The sequence below is a fragment of the Trichoplusia ni genome, chromosome 1 (assembly GCF_003590095.1).
Source record: "Trichoplusia ni isolate ovarian cell line Hi5 chromosome 1, tn1, whole genome shotgun sequence".
In the NCBI taxonomy this organism is placed as follows: Eukaryota; Metazoa; Arthropoda; class Insecta; order Lepidoptera; family Noctuidae; genus Trichoplusia; species Trichoplusia ni.
The window spans coordinates 9327565-9346971 of record NC_039478.1 but is presented as its reverse complement, the minus strand read 5'-3'; the positions used below and the strand labels follow the sequence as shown (position 1 = coordinate 9346971).

Below are 19407 nucleotides of genomic sequence, written 5' to 3'. Positions count from 1 at the left end.
CTCGTCTTATGGCGGACGTGTGCGACTGCTAACAATTTTAAGTGTACTGCATTTTCTTATGAGAAATATGTTTTGTAAACCACATCCATACATACCTTTTTTTAGTAAGGCAAGGTAAGGAATCCTCTTGGACACCCACTCCCTCGAGGAAGGAAATGGGTAGTGTCAGTCTCTTACTTACTAAACCTGACGCCGCATGCTACGTTATCCGCGTTTTTGTGTCGGTGTATGGCAATGCGTTGCAAGCCTTCATACACAGACTAAATGCATACCTAATGCTTCTTTTTCATTTGCTACAGAATATGAGCGGGTACGGCTCTGGCGGCATGTCGGGCGCCGGCGACACGGACTCGCTGTCGCGGCGGCTGCGCGATGCCGAGCGCGCGCGTGCTGACGCCGAGCGCGCGCATGCCGACGCGCTCGCACAACTGCGCGCCGCGCAACGCTCGCCTATCGACTCGCATAATGTCGAACAACTGCAGTCCAGAGCGAGGGAACTTGAGAAAAAGGTAATTTGTGCATTTTGAATTAAATTAATTGTGATAAATTAACCATAATTGACTACCCAAAGTCTATTTTCAGTCGTATTCAAATGGGATTTATGTGTACTGTAATGGTTTCAAAATCAAAAGTCTAAATGTCATTTTACACGTGCCGGAAAAACAAAATTCCCATATGTTTCAGCAATCTGTTAAGATTGTCATGGCAAACTATTTAAAAAAATACAAAGATGCTTTTTGGTGTTAGAGAACGATCCATACATAATAGTATGTTAGTTGACACCGTGTATTTCCTTCAGGCGGCCTTGGAGACCGTTCGCTGCGAGGAGCTGCAGCTGGAGCTATCGTCGGCGCTGCGCGCGCGAGGCGGAGGTGGCGGCACCACGTGGTCCACGCAGGCCGCGCAGCCCGCCTCTGAGATTGAGCGCATTATGGCCAAGATCGAGCAGGACAACCGTATACTAGCTGAGCTCGAGCACACCAGGTCTACCACACACGGTGAGGATCAGCTTCGATTGGTTTATAAGTACTTAGGTAAATTTATTCGTAACTGTGGATGTGAATTGTTATGTTATAGTAAGAAAAGGTTTCACCTACCCAGGTATCCAGTCAAGCGGGTCAAACCAGGCCTTAGGAGAGTTCCACTCGCCGACGCCGTCACCACTGCCGCACTCGTACACGAGCACGTCTGGCCACGTGGCCATCTGCCAGAGCAGCACGATGCCGACGCTCTCGTCGCTGCACGCCACCGGCCAGTTCACGGCGCCCAGCTCCAACTCCGTCGCCTACTCTATGAGCGCACACAACCCCACGTCATACGCCAACCCGGTGTCCGCCTACTCCACCAACTCATACGGCCTCTCAAACACCCATCAAGTTACGTTCACGAATCCAGTCACTGCCCCACTCGTCAATAACATTGGACAAATCTCAAGTACACTAGCCGGACTGCAGAGCAACCTACAAAACATAACTGGCAACGTATCCTCAATGAACTTGGGCACAGGCCTCGCTCCCGGCATGACGGGGACTATAGCGGGAACTGGCCTATCCAGTTGTTTGAACAACGCGCAGACCAGCCTATCTGGTGGACTAACAGGTACGTTGGGAGGAATACAGTCAACACTGACTAGCGGACTGGGGAACGCGCTTTCAAACTTGACTGGAGGGACACAACTCGGTGGCTTGAACACTAGTTTGGGAGGGCCGAGTGCGTACGGCACTGGCACCGGCACATATACAAACCCCCTGCTCTCTAGCGGACTAGGAAGCAATCCCATGAACATAAAACTGAAACCTCTAGATGAAATAGACCTCGGTATCGGTAGATACGGGACAACGACGACGGGAGTGGGGCGGGTGGCCACGCCGGTCACGCCGCACCAGCCTTCGTGGAACTTAGGATTAGATAGCCAATTTGGAACTGATAGACTAGGAGGCTTAGACTCGGGATTTAGTCACGATCGGAACCAAAGAGCTATAGCGAGGATTATGCCTAATACCGGCATGGATATGGAAGGTGAGTAAAATCCAATTTTCTTGGTAGTTCGTATAAAAAGAATACATTTAACGAATGAGGAAATGTTTCAGTTCGGAATACGTCGCATTATATGAATGGAGCGCCATCAGAAAGTACTGTGGACATGTTGGATATACCGGGGAAAGGCCGTTGTTGTGTATACATTGCTCGGTTTTCTTACGACCCGCCTGAGTGAGTAGGAACCCGACTTGCAATGAAATACTCGGTATCAAAAGTACCTTAGTAATGACAAGTGTCATGTTATCAGGATCGAGAGTGCTGAAGGAGAGCTGTCGATAGGCGCTGGTGACTACCTGCTGGTGTGGGGTCCCCCAGACAATAACGCGTCGATGCTTGATGCTGAGCTCTTGGACGGTCGTCGGGGCTTAGTGCCGGCCAACTTTGTCCAAAGATTAGTCGGGGACGACCTCTTAGAATTTCATCAGGTGGCTGTCCTTTTGTGTAGTGAATATTAGGTCAAAATACATTTGTTTTCACCTAATATTCATTTCGTTTAAGGGGTTCTCTAAATGTTTTTTGTGTGTTTCTAAATCATAATTTCTAAACTCTAATGAACTTTGACACAAGGTTCATCTTTTCCTTCAGGCGGTAGTTGCAACGCTAAGAGACAGTGAAGATACTGCTACTACTGCAATAAGTGAACTGTCCCTCAGCCGCGATGTTGCCCGCCTTAGCGAAGTAGCTGAACTAAGCGAAGGCCCAGAAGATGATGACAATGGTAAGCTTTTACACAATGAATACACATATCTCATAGAATTAGGCACGATACGTAGATTTAACTAAAATGTAACTGATCAATACTAGACAACCCTTTTCATATAGAACGTTTAAATAAATAAATTCTTAGATTTAACAATCTAGCTCTAGAGAAATTTTAGTGCTAAAATATAATTTTATAAAAAATGAAATTGTACATTTCGCATGCAACCCAAACGAGCACTTGAACTTCTATAATAGTTTTTTTTACAATACTCATGATGCTTGCACAGTGAGTGACACAACGGAGCCGCACGAATGACCTGTGTCGGTTAATGTAAATCATTTATCTAGAAATAGTTCTATAGTGGAACCTTTATCCCTCCCCGTCCCTGTCCCCGGACTTCGCTGCACGCTTCTTCGCATAACTCACGCACTTCGCCTGCCTGGCTGCACTCCTCGCAATCTGCCCTCGGACCTGAACAGCCGAGCTGTTTTTCTCGTCGCTAGTGCCGGCGCCGCGGCAGCTCACGCTGGAGAGGCAACTCAACAAGTCCGTGCTGATCGGCTGGACGTCGCCCGAGGGCGTCATGCAAGCCAACATCGAGAGCTACCACGTGTACGTCGACGGAGTCCTCAAGACCACCGTCAAGGCTTCGGAGCGCACGCGGGCGCTCGTCGAGGGCGTCGACTCCAACCGGGTGAGTCCATTTTAGAGACTTAATTAGCCGCTTCTCTGGTATGTTATTTTAGTTATCACTTTTACATGTTATCAAGGAGCACAAATCCATTAGTTGGTCGTCGATGTTATTGTTTGCTTTTAGTTGTTACACTCCGGCATTTGTATTTGGATGATAGAAAAAACTGCAACAATTTTATGGTTATTTTCTTTCTGAAGCCTCACCGTATCAGCGTGCGTTCGGTGACGGTGTCGCGTCGCACCTCCCGGGACGCGGCTTGCACGATGGTCATTGGTAGGGACACGGCTAACATGGGACCGACTTGTGTCCGGGCTAGCGGCGTCACCTGCTCCCAAGCCGTCATCTCCTGGTTGCCGGCAAACTCGAACCATCAGCACGTCGTCTGTGTAAATAATGTTGAAGTAAGTGTCTATCAAATTCATTGCCTCATCATAATATTAAGACACAGACTAGACTTATTTTGCATCATTTGCAGGTACGAACAGTTAAGCCAGGAGTGTACCGTCACACGATCACAGGTTTATCACCGAGCACGCAGTATCGGGTAACTGTAAGGGCTAAGCATTTAAGAGCTGGGCCACCGGCTTCGGGAGTGCCTATCGAAGAAGCTCCAGGAGCGTACACAGACTTCAGGACTCTGCCCAAAGGTCTCCCGGACCCACCAAACGAGATCATGGTACGTGAATACCCTGCTCCTCTACCATCAGCATGACGTGAATTGAGCATGCTTTTTGGATCCAACTTATACATCTTACACTCACATTCCTTGCTCGCTGATGTTATACGTATCTATTTATACCTAGTCAGGAACCAAAATATAATACAATCACACAGTGGATAGTGGAAAATTATGAATTTATAAAACAAAAAAAATACTAAATTTGTAATTATCAAGCAGTAGCTTATCAAGGCAGTCATTAAAAAGCGTTATGAGCACGCGCAAGGTAGCTTTCCAATGCTCCACGACAGTGTGATGATACAGTATGAACTCACAGAGACCGACTGATACACCCCTATTCCTTTCAAATAATTCACAACCTCAAAGCACACAGCACGTCTCGAGGAAGTCGCGTCAATCGCAACCATAAATCCAGCTCCAGGAAAATTATCTTGACATACCCCAACGCTCACCTCGTTGTTAGCTTAGCGACCCCCATGTGTGATGTCAGCTCCTCCCTCAATGTGGCTTAGTTCGACGTTGGCCCATTTTTAATAAAGTCGTAACCCAATTGGCTTGCCTCACAAATGTTCGGCTGGATTGTTGGTGGTGATTGGTGCGGTGTCGCAGGTGGAAGCGGGACCTCAGGACGGGACCCTGCTGGTGACTTGGCAGCCGGTACTGCGTCCGCCCGCCTCGGGCCCGGTCACTGGGTACGCTGTGTATGCTGATGGCAAGAAGGTGACCGACGTGGATTCGCCCACCGGTGACCACGCTCTCATCGACATTGGCAAACTGATCGGGCTCAATCCCAAATGTGTCACCGTAAGTATGGCTGTATGGAGCTTGATTTGGCTATGTGAACGCTATGTTAGCAATATTAGATATATGGTGACAATTGTCTTTTTGGTAGAAGTGTGTTTTGTGTGTTCCCTCGAGGTTAATGATTTAAATAATGCAATGTTTTTGTTGTTTTTTTCAGGTACGAACAAAGTCAAGAGACAGTCAGTCCAGTGACAGTGCACCTACGGCGATTCCGCCGGCGGTGCTGCGCGGGGTAGCGACGCGGATGCCCCGCGGGCCGGGCCCGGGGCCCAACCAGCCCGGGCCCGCCGGCTACCGGGGCCCGCAGCGGCCCCAGCCCTACCAGCACCACCAGCAAGTCATAGAGCACGATGAGAATCTATCCGACAAGGAGATTTTCCCTACCGCCAACCGTCACGACCAGCACCCCGCTCAGGTGACCAAACACTTCTTGTTTTCCTGTCTGTTGACCCCTTAAGATGTTGGTAATGATAGTTATGACTCATATAATGAAATTGTTGTCCAGACATTGGCTTTGAAATAATTTTAACTGACTAAATTTTACATTAATATTTCCCGTAATTTTGTTCACACATGTTGTTGGATTTTTATTTTGCTAACCGAATTGGAATTTTGAAACTTTTGCCAAAATTAAATTGAGTACTTAAATAATAAATGTGTTGAATTATATTAAATGTTGAGCGGCATAGCACTTTGTCTATATTTCGTTTGCAAATCAATGTTGTACATTTTGTGTGTAACGTCAAGTTTCATTTTGCCAGTTTATTTCTTTGAAGTGTTGATTAAGTATTGACTATGAGCTTTATATTTTTGATTTTCTCTCTGATAATTTTCTTCGTCTGTGTCTTCTTAGCTATCATTATAACGATCAGTGTCATATGCTCTCTTCTTGCGTGACAAACCGTCTGTTGTTACAAGTTGCCTCACGTGACCAGCTGGCAAGTTTGAGTTCTTCTTTATATGTTTTACGTGTATCGTGTGTACAGACAGTTTGTCGCGTGATATCGGTGTTGCAAACTGCACTCTTTATACTATCTCCTGTGGTTCTGTCGCTGGCATCTTCTAAATGTCCAGTATTTAGTTCTCTGCCAACGGATTCGCGACACGACCACCGCGCCATCGACTATAGCTATGCACTCGGCTCGATCGTTCAAAATTAAATGCATACTGCTTGCGACTAGATCAGTAGTCTCTAGTGCTATTGGCCGATACCCGACAACGCACGACACCATACAAATACAACTTAGAACAGATAAAGAGCTTGTACTTTGTGACACAGACAATACCGCCCATGAGTTGTGTTCATGCCACTTAGATAACCTTACCTCGCTCTCTCACATAACTGTTATACACCTTTCCATAGCCAACGAGTGGATTCGGCACAGGCCTCCTAAAGAGTATATTCGACAAAATAACCCCTTCGGTAAGGAATTTTAACACGTCTTTTCATATTTATCATAATTTATTTAATTCTGAAGTTTACACACGACTGATTTGTTTAGCGTTCTATGAACTTTAATTTTAGTTTGAAAGCGTTTCTTTTATGTTATTAGTTTTGTAATATATTTATTGTTTTTTTATTATTTTCAATTTTATTATATACACAGTGTGCCCGTATATTATACAAATAGTGTCATAATACATAATATTGTAGCCATATAATCAGCATATGAAGACAATATTTACTTTGAGTATGCTTTTATATTTATCTGACAGTAGACAAAAATATGTAGAAAACAAGTATACTAGCTAAATGCATATATATTTATAAAGGATACTAGGTCTTTCGGGATAAAACTACTGTTTAGCAGTTGTACCACTTTGAGGTTATAGATAGTACAATGTTACAGTTTTATAGTTTCTATAGAAAGAGTTCGTATACAAAGTAAAGTAAAACCATTAAACAATAGGTGTGGTTATACAAGCTACTGCGTTAGATACGATTGTCATGACAGTTCGCGACTCATATACATACATCACTCATCACATCGACACTTCATCAAGTTATCGAATCGTGGTGGAATCGGGAAATCGCGAATCCAAGCCAGCGTACAACAAACGAGTTTTCGAGAAAAAGCAGAGCGCTTACACGGCAGTGAACTTCTACTTTCCACTTCAGCTTCCTGTACAGGCTTCACTTGCTCCAACGCCTGATAATCTTACAAAAAAGTAATCTAAAAAAATACTCACTTTTATACAGCTTTATAAACAAACCGCTTTGTAATCTTTCCGTATAGTGTGTACTCTTATCCGCTTTAAAAAGTAATTCAACAGCATCAAGACAAAGTACCTCCACCGAGTACGAAGCAATGATCACCTCCGGTACATTGCGAGCACCATAGTCATCAATATCGCTCATATCAGCACGACCATTAACTCACTGTGTTTTGTCTCGTTGTAAAAGAACTGTGTATATGCTAAAATATTGAATGACCGTGTGGTATTAGCAATCGGGGATACCGGCCATCGAAATCACTAAAGAGAGCGCGGCGGAGCTGGCTAGCGAGGAGGAGGAGGCGACGCGCCGCCGCCCGCAGGTCTGGGATCTCTCCTAGCTGTCATCGATGTGCTCTCCATGTGCTAGCACTATTCACTATGCTCTCTTTCTCTCAATCTATACGAGCTCCCGTCACGAGTTTCTGAGTTTCACTTCTCGGTGTTCTGTGTTGTCATCTTCACTTACTGCCCTCGGTGTCCGCCACACACGACACGTCCGACACGCACGGGCCCCGTCCGACCGATAGCAGAGGAACTAGGTCCACAGAGCACTCGATACAGAATCAACACTGGAGCATGTTCCGCGCGTGTTTGTATGATTGTTCCTGCATGCTGTCTTGGCTTCGACGCGTATCAATGCCGTACACTCACTCCTCTCACACACCTTCCACACTTCAATATCTCTATGTTAACAGAAAGGTATAAAGTTTTTACTAATGAGGGGACATCGGTTAATGATACGATTTTTCCGTTAATGTTGAAGTTGTATTTTTGTTTTGTTTAACTTGTGACAAGCACATTTGGAACCGACTGTTTATGATTATATACGCTATGAATGATGTGGTTTCAAGTGTAAGCGCTGCACGCTAGCTTTCGTTGTGCATGGGGGTTGACTAGAGCTACAACGGAATGTCTTGTTTTTCTTATCGTCCGAGGAGAAGGTAATATTTATATCGCTTTGAAACGCAACGCCAACGAAGATAATGGCTATGAGCTTGTTCGATTGCTGTTGGCTTTGTTATGGAAAATCTAACCTTATTAATGTGTTGGTTCGTACGGACGTCAGCAGCAACCGTCCCAACCAGCGCAAGCGTCGCAGCAGCCATCGGGTCAGCCGTACCCGAGTACACAAGCCTACCATGGCACGCAGCAACCCCCCTATCCACCAGCCGGGCAGTTCCCAAGTAACGCGGCGTACGGGGGCGCGCCGGGCGGGCCCCAGTCGCAGCCCTACCAGAACCCGCCGCCCCGCAACCACCACGAGCGCGGCCGCCCTCCTAACCCGCATCAGGTCGGACATCACAACGAGGCATGCTTACTATTCCTTACATTACCTATTTTCAGAATTATTAAAAATAAATAAAAACTGGGGAGCTCGTGGCTAAGCTATAACCGCATAAGTGATTCGATCACAGGTTAAGCTATGCTTGACGCGGTTGGTCCGTAGATGGGTGACCATCTTTGTCATAACGAGTTCCTCCGTGTTTCGGAAGGCACGTTAAATTGTGGGTCCCGGCTGTTATTCCTACATCTTTGACAGTCGTTACAGGTAGTCAGAAGCTTGAAAAAGTCGGACAGCCAGTCTAACCAAGGGGTATCGTGTTGCCCTGGTAACTGGGTTGAGGAGGTCAGATAGGCAGTCGCTCCTTGTAAAACACTGGTACTTAGCTGAAACCGGTTGGACTGGTAGCCGACCCCAACATAGTTGGGAAAAGGCTAGGCCGATGAAAAACTAAAAGTAAAAGAAACTTGAAGTAAAACTTTGCACCTTTCCCCCATAATGTTAATTAAAATTACCTCTTCAGCAGCAACAACAGCAGCAGCAGCAACAACAACAACAGCAGCAGCAACAACAACAACAGCAGCAGGGGCAGCCCGGCACCGGCATGCAGTACACGGCCCGCGGCGGCCCTCCTCCAGGGCCGCGGGGGGCCCAGCCCGGTGCCCGGCACGCGCAGCCTCACACTCAGTCTAAGAGAACTCGCTACTTTATCGCACTGTTCGATTACGACCCGCAAACCATGAGCCCGAACCCAGAAAGCTGTGAAGAGGAACTGCCCTTCAGTGAAGGAGACACTATCAAGGTGAGACTGGCTTCCCCTAAACGGCTACTTGAAATAAAAACATTTGATTTTGATGGTGTGACTTCTTCAGTTGCCTTCTGCTCAGGTGGTATAAAATGGGTGCCTATTTGGATGTAAATAAAAAAGAACATAAAATCGCAATAGATAAATTATAATATCAAAATCAGGGCTAATTAGACCACGCAAAAAATGCCTCTGATTGGAATCAACGGCTTTTTTAAAGCATCTGGTAGGGTTAGCCAACCCCAACATAGTTAAGATATGGCTAGGATGATAATTATCATATTCTTCAATCTAATAATTTCTTACATTTCTGCACCAGGTCTGGGGCGACAAAGACGCTGACGGGTTCTATTGGGGCGAGTGTCGCTCTCGCCGGGGCTACGTGCCTCACAACATGGTGATGGAGGTGTCGGAGCAGGAGGCGACGGGGCAGACCAGCAAGCGAGACCGCTGGGCCGACGCATACGCCAACCAGCCCGTGCGACGCATGGTCGCGCTGTACGACTACGACCCGCAGGAGCTCAGCCCTAATGTCGATGCTGATGTAAGTATAAACAAATTTTACTTTATTCCATACCTGTAATATTGTTTAGAATTTTTTATTAGTTCCAAATTGAATATCTTTTCTAAGTTCTTTGAATATTTACATATTTTGGTCCCCCGCACACTTTACCACTTCACAATTTATTTAGTAAGTATCTATAGTATAATCAGTGATCTGAAATATTTTTGCAAAAACTTTTCGATGCATCCGCACCTTTCCAACTGATATTATTTATGGATGTCGGGTTAAACTTTCTCGACGACGATAATAACCTAGCACCATTTCACATGGCACATTAGGGTACATTTTAAGGTTAACATAAGTTTTTTTGTACCTACTAACATGAGATGTTGAATAGCAAAGTAGACATTTTGAGCCTGACGACAGCTGACCACTCGCAAGAGGAGGACGATGGACACATGAGTTATAAGTATTGCAACCTGCAACCACTTTGATGTCCTATTCTTTGTTTTCCGATATATTCATACAATTTCTTACGCTTAGTACTTCAGTCAACTCTAAAGGACGACCTGTCCTTGTGCTGTTCAATTGTGTTGTGATCTCGTACTCTTCAACAATCTTTACTCTGCTGCTATGTTCACTCTTTTTCTCTTACTCTTTCTATTTCTTACCTTAATCTTATGTGAATCCTTACATTTCTTTCACAATTGATTTTTTGTCACTCAGAAACTTTTCCAGGCTGAGCTGAGCTTCCAAACGGGTCAGATCATCCACGTGTACGGAGACATGGATGACGACGGGTTCTACATGGCGGAGATAGACGGCGTCCGCGGTCTCGTGCCCAGCAACTTCCTCGCCGACACCAACGACCAGTACCCGGCGGCTGGCCAGAGTGGTCAAGGTCAGTAACATCTGAGTTTCTCTTTCTGATGTAGACTATGATATGGATTGCAACTATAAATATTTATTATAGAGGAAGGGATTAGAAGTCTTTCAAAATTCTTTCTTCTTCTGGTTTGGTTCAAAATTTTGCTTGCCAACAACGTGTTCTGGTATGGATGCAGGGGTGGCAGGCGCCATGGGTGCTATGGGTTCTATGGGTGTTGCCGGAGCGGCGGGGGCGGGCGCGAGGGGCGCGGGGCGGGGTCGCGGCGCCGGCGCCCTGCCCGGGCCTGGCGCCCGCGGGCCCCCGCCCCCGCCGCGTGACAACGTGGCCCCGCACCACGCGCAGCACCCGCCGCACGCGCCGCACGCGCAGCACGCGCAACACCCGCAGCACGCGCAGCACGCCGGCCAGCCTGCGCAGCGCAACCACCACCGCAGGACAGGTACGACACCCTCACCTCACCTCTCCACGGTACTCCCTGAGCTGCCACTGCTGCTCTAGTCCTCGCTCCCAACTATTTTAATACTAAGCCGGGACGGTCGGCTCGTCGATTACGGAAGAGCGATGCACACGCTTTAGACAGAACCTTTAGAGTCCCACGTCACCTAACACAACAACTAGTTCTGTGGCGTCCAGCTTCTCACATGAAATTAAATACTTGACGAAGTCTCGAAAAACTGACGGATAAATGTAGCTTCATATGAGGTATTTCATATGCGGTATCTACGATGAGTAGAAGTAATCGCCTTCGTTAGAGATCGCCGAGCCGACCTCCCTAGGTAAGTTCGGGGGGACGCGTGTCCTCGCCGTTCACCGAGAGCTTTGAGTGTTTCATGTTTGCACCTTGGACTTGCTATGTGACTATTGAAAGACGCTAGCTATTTCGCTCTGGAACCCTCTATCATCTTTCCTGTACACTTGCGATTGCGACGGGACTCGCTCTGCGAGTTTGTGTTTTAGATTCTCCATTCCGTTTTGCCTCATTGACTCCCGATACTCAAATATCTATCCAAATTGTATGATCCTTCACAGAGCTTAGATTGTGAGCTTGTTTCAATGATCAATTGAAATCCCACAATTTCCTTAAAGTCCTATAATTGTAAAATTTGACGGTATGCCAGTGATGGTGAAATGGAACGGAATGTATGAATGCGAGTCCGGTTGCAATCTACGGAGCACTAAGACTCTTGGTGTACACTTTGCTAATGAACACTATCTTGGATTACACAGTCACAAACATCGCTGGAAGAGGTTCTGACTCCTTGCAATATCTTGCAATAACAATGTCTTTAACCAAGCCACACTACTCAAAGCCGGTTTAGTTGCGAGGATACCTTATTTTATTTTCATCTATCCAACTGTCTATCCTATCGTTATGTTTGGTTCGCCACACGGTATGCCATCAGACACACAGCGGGTAGGCTGCTCGTACAAATACACGCAACATAATCTCGCACAGAACCCACGGGTGTTCGTGAGGTGTGATCCAAGATTCAAGTGGTTGTCTGTGGTCACTATATATGTTGTGTGTATTGTCTGTTTGCTAGATGCCTGCCCTCTTCCCCCTTCTCAGTTAGACCACAACACATGCGCCAGTAATCCAGAACAGGCGAATTCTCAGGTAAAAATACCGTTTGTAATCGACCCACAACAATACTTTCAAATATACTATGCAACGATACTAGACGTTTTATGTTCGACTGTCACTTCATTATCTCTAGATTTTATTATTTTCACTGTTTCCTTTTCTTCATTTATTTCTTTGTCTATATTACCTTGCGTTTCATGACTACGCTCAGTGTACGCGCTCCGCCTCGCGCCCGGTCTCGGGACCGACGGTACACGTCATTAGCAGATCATACAAAGACAGAACATACACTGGCGTACTTCACTCACATCAGATACCATAACCCATTCACCATCTACAACAGTCTCGGAGGCCTGTGAATGTGGTCCTGACTAGCCGATTGCGTGCGTGATGACGTAGCGTTACCATGACGACCGAGTCACATCAACTAGTCTTCATCATTGCGCAATCGAATAGTTATTGTTCTTTTTTCAAGCTTTTTGTTGTAGACTACCAAAGCATGTCATTGTATTGAATGAAATGTACTTACCCTTGATAACTGTGAGCTTTTTATACAGACCTGTTACTGAGCCCCCTTGAGATGATGTGATACTGTGCCCTGGCAGACTTGGTCAGCCCGATCCTATGAGATGCCACCTGCTTTGTCTATGGCGATGCATGTTCTTTTATTGCACAGTTTATACTGTATTGATGTGTGTACTATGATATCTTTGTAAATAATAATGTTTTGTCTCAATATTGTATAGCATGATACACAGAGTGACTTAGGTATTGATGTAAGTGTTCTTTATTTACCTTTATGTAAATATTTTAAAACACGCAAATGCCTAATATATTTAAATGTTTCTGTCTATTAGATCCGTTAATGTTTTTGAATATAATACCAAAGTTTAATACAAGACATTAAATTTATAAATGCTAAGCACCCTTCCAGTCATATTGAAGTAACCCTTGTTGATGTGATTCATAATGTTGGATTCCTTTGAACAACCCTTTGAAGCTTAACTTACATTTTTTTTCTTATATGCTTGTATTCAGAAAATTAATTCCGAGAAGTTCCATCCGCTTTTTTGACTAAGTTTTATCGAGATTGTATGGAAGGAATTAATTTTCTGGAGACATGGGATGTAAGTGAGACGTGCAGCGTAGTGACTCTGGCTTGGCGCGACAGGCGAGGCAGAGAGGCGCGGCGATCGCGCCGGCGGCGGCGGCGAGCACGATCGCGCGCACGAGCGCTGGTAACGCGGGCACGCCGCCGGCGCAGTCGCCCGGCGCGCCCGCGCCCGCCTCGCCCGCGCGCCGCCCGGGGCCCGCCGTCGTGCCGGCGCCCGCGCCCGCCGCCTCCACGCCCGCCTCGCAGCCCAACCTCATGCAGAAGTTCTCCGAGATGACGGCGCCCGGCGGCGACATCCTCAGCAAGGGCAAGGAGCTCATCTTCATGAAGTTCGGGCTCGGCGGGAAATAATCCCGGCGGCGCGGGCGCGCGGGCCCCGCCAGCGGCCCCGCCGCCGGCCATGCCGCGCGACGCCGCGGGACCGCCCCGGGCTGCTCGTGAAGGGTTCTGTTCAGGCCGCTCGACGCGCCGGTACGCGGGTTCCGCATTTAGGAGATGTTGTACATAGTAAATTTCAATAAACGCACAGTCTAGTGAATATTCGAGTATTAGTGCTGTCTCGATAGCATCCACGGTTGGAGTTTGACACCCGAACACCCGGCTAGTCGTGTATTCTGATGCTTTCTGTACTCGGACGCGAGTCCTTCTGTTAGGTTAGATTATATTATCGAGTGAATTGTTTACACATTATTGGACCTGCATTATTTCGTATGTGTAGGAGAGATTCGTAAAGTTATCATATATCTAGTTATTACTACACGATCCTTATTGCATAGAATTGTTGTGATTTTCTACGTTACGTTACGTTTTCGATCGCTAGCTGTGAGTTACCTGAATGTATTCTCAATGAGTAGTTGAATCTTGAAAGTTTATTTATTCCAGTTTCAAAGTAAGAACAAATACATATTAATGTTAAAGTTACAGAAGTATATAATGTATAATAGAATTCAAATAACTCCAGTATATGCGTGCAGCGCTGCTGCGACCGTCCCACTGACCAAGATAACAAATGAACACTAACTGTTAATGAACTCCTGTTCACTCTCCCTGCTCTGTATCGTTATGATCGCAGTTCGGTTACCGCCCTTGATGACGTCACACAATCATCGTATAGATAAGTCGTTCCCTATGTAAAAAAATACATATTATAAAATAAAAGTTATTTGTATATCTAAAGTCCTGTTCATAAAGTTATATAACTTATATCTCATAGCATACGACAGTTGAAAACATGTAAATCTTGGGATAATGTAAGTATAGGTGCCTACTGAGATTTGCCAATATCTGTAATACCGCTACATCTTGACATACTTACAAAATAATGATAATTTAAATAAGAAAACTTGTGTAAACGCATTAAATTTATATGCTGGTTCTTTGATTATTCTCGAAATAATAATATTCTGTGATAGTAGACGTGATACCATCTTTATCATTCTTAATATAATACCTACTTACTAAATACTGCGTCATTTGTCACTTAAAGTATCAACAAGTGTTAAATGTTTGTTTCATGTTGATGTGAATGTATTTCCTTTAAGCATCTTCGCCAGCTTCCCATTCTGCAGACGAGCAGAGGTTTTTGTTTCGGTATACTGATTGATGGATGAATCTACTCATACCACTTGTCCTGTTTAATGTAACTTAGTTTTTGCTTGAAGAGTTCTGGTTTGTAAAACTAAAACCTTTGCCATATCATTTCAGAGAATCACATACAATTTTGATATGGAGTTTTTAATAAAACAATAATAGAATGTGAATAAATTCTAAACGTACAATCTGTTGGAGTTTGAGGCGAGGCGGCGGGCGCCAGGTGGTCCCGCGCCCGAGCCGATACCCGACACAAGACTGCTTGCATGAAATATTATTACTTTTAGAAATTATATAGAATTCGTTAAATTTAACATACTTCATTGCGACACAAACTTGTTAGTTAAACAATATATTAATGAAACGATCTATGTTTCATAATTTTAAATAAATAATATAATATAATTGATGAAACCAATCGACCTGTGCGCCGGCTGGCGTCGCGACGTTGACGGATCTAAATAATTTAATAATGTTCAAATGTTGTTGTTGTAAATAATGGCGTAAGGTCGCTTGGCTGTAGCCTACTCGGAGATTGCTCACTTCGTACAAGGGATTCTCTTTAAGTCCTTTAATATTGCTTCGTATCTATCCAACAAGTTCTCGCTCTCGTGTATTTCATCCTTTTCACGTATAAATCCAGATTTAGCTTGCGATTCCTAGTGTACCATTCGTATCGTATGTAACCACGTTTAGTCCACGGCGATGTATATTCCGGTTGTACAACGTGCGCCGCGTTACGCGTTTCATGTTTAGCTAGGCACTGCTACATATCTACATATTATATGTATAACCTGTATTTGAAGTTTTTCTATCATTAATAAAGAATATTCTAGTGTTGTTCCCGACACAGTTCCAAGTTGTTCACTTGTTTATATATTGTTATAAATCTGTATTCGTATCTTTTATCACATGTGTAACTAATTGTATGGTTATTTATACCTATGAGATAATATAAATTATGTATAATAATCGTGCATTCAAGTGTGCATAATTTAATATAAAGAGCAATTATGGCAATCACTAATGGATAAATCTCTACCAATGTACCAATGACATATGCTGACAAAAATAAATAATACAAATGCCGCTTCTTTATTTATTGTATTTCTATAATACTCGAAATTAAATAATATCTTAAGTGATACATATTTTTTTAATCGCCCGACTAGTTTCCGATCTCGTTCGATCTGACTGCAACTCGCGACTTGGAGGCCGCGTTTGTTCATAATAAAGGAGGCCGATGGGTCTGAAACTAGTCGGCCGATCCCGATGAATTCGCGTGAGTAAACCGTTGTGTCATTTAAGTATGAATCAACCTCAGGTAAGTTACTATACTTGAAATAAATAATATCACGCGATTCCAAACTCTTTATAGCATAAAATAGGGGTTGTGACATAGGATTGCACAAGACTTTCTTTTGAACAAATTAGATAATTTCAACATTGTTCTTATTTTTAAATCATATTTTTACTGTTGGGTCATAGGACAGCTATTTGACGATCAGGTATCAGATTCAACTTTCACCACCGTTTGTCACTGGTTTGAAAAAGTCACATTCACTCCTGCTGCGCATAAACCTATGCATAGAACCGTAAAGCTACCACGACACAAAACTCAAATTAATGAAATAAAAGTGCTTTTTAAGTGCTTTGAGATATATTGTAATTCGATTATAGTCTCTTCCATCTTGAAGTAATTTTGCCTAGATTTCCTAATGCTGCTGTCATTTTCCAAACATCGGCACGTCGAACCACTGGTACGTGGGTGTTCCAGATTCATCTAACTCATATTCTAAACACTTCTCGTTGAACCAACTGAAGAAGAAAAATAAATCCGTCATACGTCATAATTATAAATTAACTAAACTATCTTTGTATGTCTGTCCGTCTCGCTTTCATGCCAAAACTACTGAAATCATTGTAACTGCTACACAAACAGTCTTTGCTTCAGGAAGGATATAGTTAAGCTACTTTTTAACTGGAAAAAGGGAGGGGGTAATGGGGTTTGTAAATGTTTGTGGGGATGTGTGAATGTTTGTTGCTCAGTTCACGCAAAAATCACTAAACAGATTTGGGCGAAATTTGGAACAGATATACACGGTGATTTTTTAGTCGTCTTACAAAAGGAGCCCAGTTCATGTATCCGAAGTAAAATACCCCTAGGCGCGATTATTATTTTTTTATCATCAACTAAGATAATAAATATGAAGAAAAATTATACAAGAGAAATCTGAAAATACTCTTAAAAATGATAAAAACGCCGCTGCGCGCGCCCCTCACCATTGTAACAAGGCTCGGACCGCGCTCGCAACAGAGCTGTGTTTCTAAAAAACTATAAATTGCATCATAATATTGAATAAAAAATGCATTTTAAATTTATTCAAATCTCATAAATACCTATTTTTTATCATGAACGTGTTCTAGTCATTGGATACATGAACTGGATATAACATTGGATACTGCTTTTGTAAGACGACTAAAAAAACACGGTGTATAGGATAGTTTTCATCCCGTAATATGGACTCCTGGGATCATTTTCCATAAATAGCGGCGCTGGCAGCAGCAAGAGATATGGCACCTGTATACACATACCCTCCATATTGTAGGCACTTGGTTATTGGGTACTCCTTCTTGAAGCATTTAGTCTGTAATCCATCGAAGTATGTCATGCCGATAAACTCAGACATCGCCGTGTCGGCAGACAGCAGACACTTCTGGAATTCCAAATCGCAGGAACAGCTCAATCTGGAGAGGAATTAAATTATTAATAAAGTTATAAAATACAGAATAAACGTACAACGTGGGATTCGACATCCAAGAATTATTCAATTAAGAATAAGCTGATAAATCAATATGGTGGAATGAATGAAATGAGTGAAATGTAGACCTATGTATTTGGACTGGTTCCGAAGAAAAAGAAATTATTATAATTGAGGAAGGCTATAGGATTTAAATGAATCATCACGTTACGATTAATAGAAGCAGAGCCATAATGATATATCTTACAAATACGGGCCGAAATCAGGATCAGTTTAAAACACTAATCCGATTTTAAAAAAATCCTCGTTTTTATATCTTCTAACCACTCGGACGCAGTCGCGGGCAACTAGTTTGGTACATTATCTTAACCAAGTTGTCAATCTATAATTATGAACGTAAAAAAAAATATAATTTGTAAAAATGAAAATCAAAACATGGCTCTGATCACGTGACAACCGGATCGTCCGTAAGGGTTACCGTCGCCCCGGTACACGAAGGCCAAAGGAACGAACATGGGTAGGTTTTAGTCAGTAGAAGATACTCCCTTCCGCTCAACCCAAAGCGGAAAGGGTGATTTGAGGATTTCCTATCTGAAAAAATAGTTTCTGACCACATGACCTTAGGGTAAAATGTTGTTATAAGGGACTTAAACTGATGAGGTTAGCAATTAAAATAAATATTAAATTAAATATTATTGACTGCACGGATAGCCGAGTGGTTGAGGTCACCACACCAAACCCACTGTGCGCGATATGTCGCGGGTTCGATCCCCGCGTAGGACAAGCATTTGTGTGATCCACCAATGCTTGTTCTGAGTCTGGTTGTCTTTGTACATGTGACTTGAATGTTTGTGAAACCCCCCGCGACACAAGGATTAAGTTCCTTAATGCGGGAGTCATTTTTATTTAATTTTGACAAGACGTAGATAGATCAAAATCTTTGACGCCTTACGTACCAATTGACGGCTCTGGTCATGCTTTAGGAGTTCAAGACGGAATACCTCGTGTACGACGCGTCGTTCTCCAGATTATGTTTGGTTCCTCCTCCAGCGATGGTATCCTCGCAGTTGTCGTGCGCTCGGCAGCACATGTCAGCCTCCTTAGAGTAACCCAAGTCCTCGTTATTGATTGCTACATTGCCAGACCCGCACCATTTTGTACCTTAAACGATTGAGATAGAATATAATTTTGTGCATCAAATAAATTGGAAGCAGAGAGTTAATACTGAGGACCATCTTCTCACAATTATTAACATTTGATATAGCTCAAATGGACGGAAGTAACAAGTCTAAGTCAATCAAGATACATTTACACAACATAAAGAAAAACAAGTTTAAAAAAATAGAGTTTGTGTATAATAAAAAATAGTAATAACAAAATAAAAAACTGCTTTGTAAGATACAAGTAACTACACCAAATGTTATTTATAACGTAACTCTACATCAAAATATAGGTATAACATTTAGTTTTGTGAATAAAGATTTTTCTTATTATAATAAGTTACATTTTCACATTAATCTGTAAAAAAACGAGTCCACGTGAATCATATTATACGCAGCTCATTAAAAACATCAGACTTGTACAACAGTACCTAAATCGGATCGTTTTACGCGTCAAATTAATCACGCATTATCACACGCACCTGCGGTAGATCAACGAGTAAATCTTTGTTCATATATCTCAACTAATCAGAACTGCAATGATCTTCCGAAACATTAATCGAAACATATACTTCCTT

At 43.6% G+C, this 19407-nt stretch overlaps 2 protein-coding genes across 2 annotated transcripts in view; one reads left to right on the top strand and one right to left on the bottom strand.

Annotated features, from left to right (window-relative positions):
• The window catches only part of LOC113493702 (RIMS-binding protein 2-like), a 30131-nt gene extending 16463 nt beyond the window's left edge, over positions 1 to 13668 (top strand). Inside the window, exons 2-22 of the mRNA XM_026871697.1 lie at positions 300 to 509; positions 800 to 998; positions 1102 to 2019; positions 2091 to 2211; positions 2288 to 2465; positions 2608 to 2758; positions 3223 to 3437; positions 3635 to 3838; positions 3913 to 4113; positions 4726 to 4920; positions 5078 to 5335; positions 6284 to 6343; positions 7368 to 7457; positions 8207 to 8428; positions 8943 to 9221; positions 9544 to 9768; positions 10468 to 10630; positions 10794 to 10954; positions 11036 to 11057; positions 12163 to 12236; positions 13348 to 13668. Coding sequence (XP_026727498.1) covers positions 300 to 509; positions 800 to 998; positions 1102 to 2019; positions 2091 to 2211; positions 2288 to 2465; positions 2608 to 2758; positions 3223 to 3437; positions 3635 to 3838; positions 3913 to 4113; positions 4726 to 4920; positions 5078 to 5335; positions 6284 to 6343; positions 7368 to 7457; positions 8207 to 8428; positions 8943 to 9221; positions 9544 to 9768; positions 10468 to 10630; positions 10794 to 10954; positions 11036 to 11057; positions 12163 to 12236; positions 13348 to 13668 — 4467 coding nt within the window. The remainder of the gene's footprint in view (positions 1 to 299; positions 510 to 799; positions 999 to 1101; positions 2020 to 2090; positions 2212 to 2287; positions 2466 to 2607; positions 2759 to 3222; positions 3438 to 3634; positions 3839 to 3912; positions 4114 to 4725; positions 4921 to 5077; positions 5336 to 6283; positions 6344 to 7367; positions 7458 to 8206; positions 8429 to 8942; positions 9222 to 9543; positions 9769 to 10467; positions 10631 to 10793; positions 10955 to 11035; positions 11058 to 12162; positions 12237 to 13347) is intronic.
• A 2383-nt stretch (positions 13669 to 16051) lies between these two features.
• On the bottom strand, positions 16052 to 19173 carry LOC113500412 (phospholipase A2-like). The gene is made up of 3 exons (XM_026881175.1): positions 18664 to 19173; positions 17503 to 17666; positions 16052 to 16725 (listed from the first exon to the last, which is right to left on the bottom strand). The coding sequence occupies exons 1-3, from the start codon at positions 18757 to 18759 to the stop codon at positions 16635 to 16637; spliced, it is 351 nt and encodes a 116-aa protein (XP_026736976.1). The 5' UTR covers positions 18760 to 19173; the 3' UTR covers positions 16052 to 16634.
• Between the last annotated feature and the right edge of the window lie 234 nt (positions 19174 to 19407).

What these genes read in the sequence shown, in the direction of transcription:
- LOC113500412 (XM_026881175.1), bottom strand. Translation starts at nt 18,759, where the DNA reads ATGTGCTGCCGAGCGCACGACAACTGCGAGGATACCATCGCTGGAGGA. An exon ending in CGTCGTACACGAGGTATTCC is followed by an intron (nt 17,667 to 18,663) that starts GTCTTGAACTCC and finishes TTAATAATTTAA; the next exon opens with TTCCTCTCCAGATTGAGCTG. An exon ending in AAGTGCCTACAATATGGAGG is followed by an intron (nt 16,726 to 17,502) that starts GTATGTGTATAC and finishes TTTCTTCTTCAG; the next exon opens with TTGGTTCAACGAGAAGTGTT.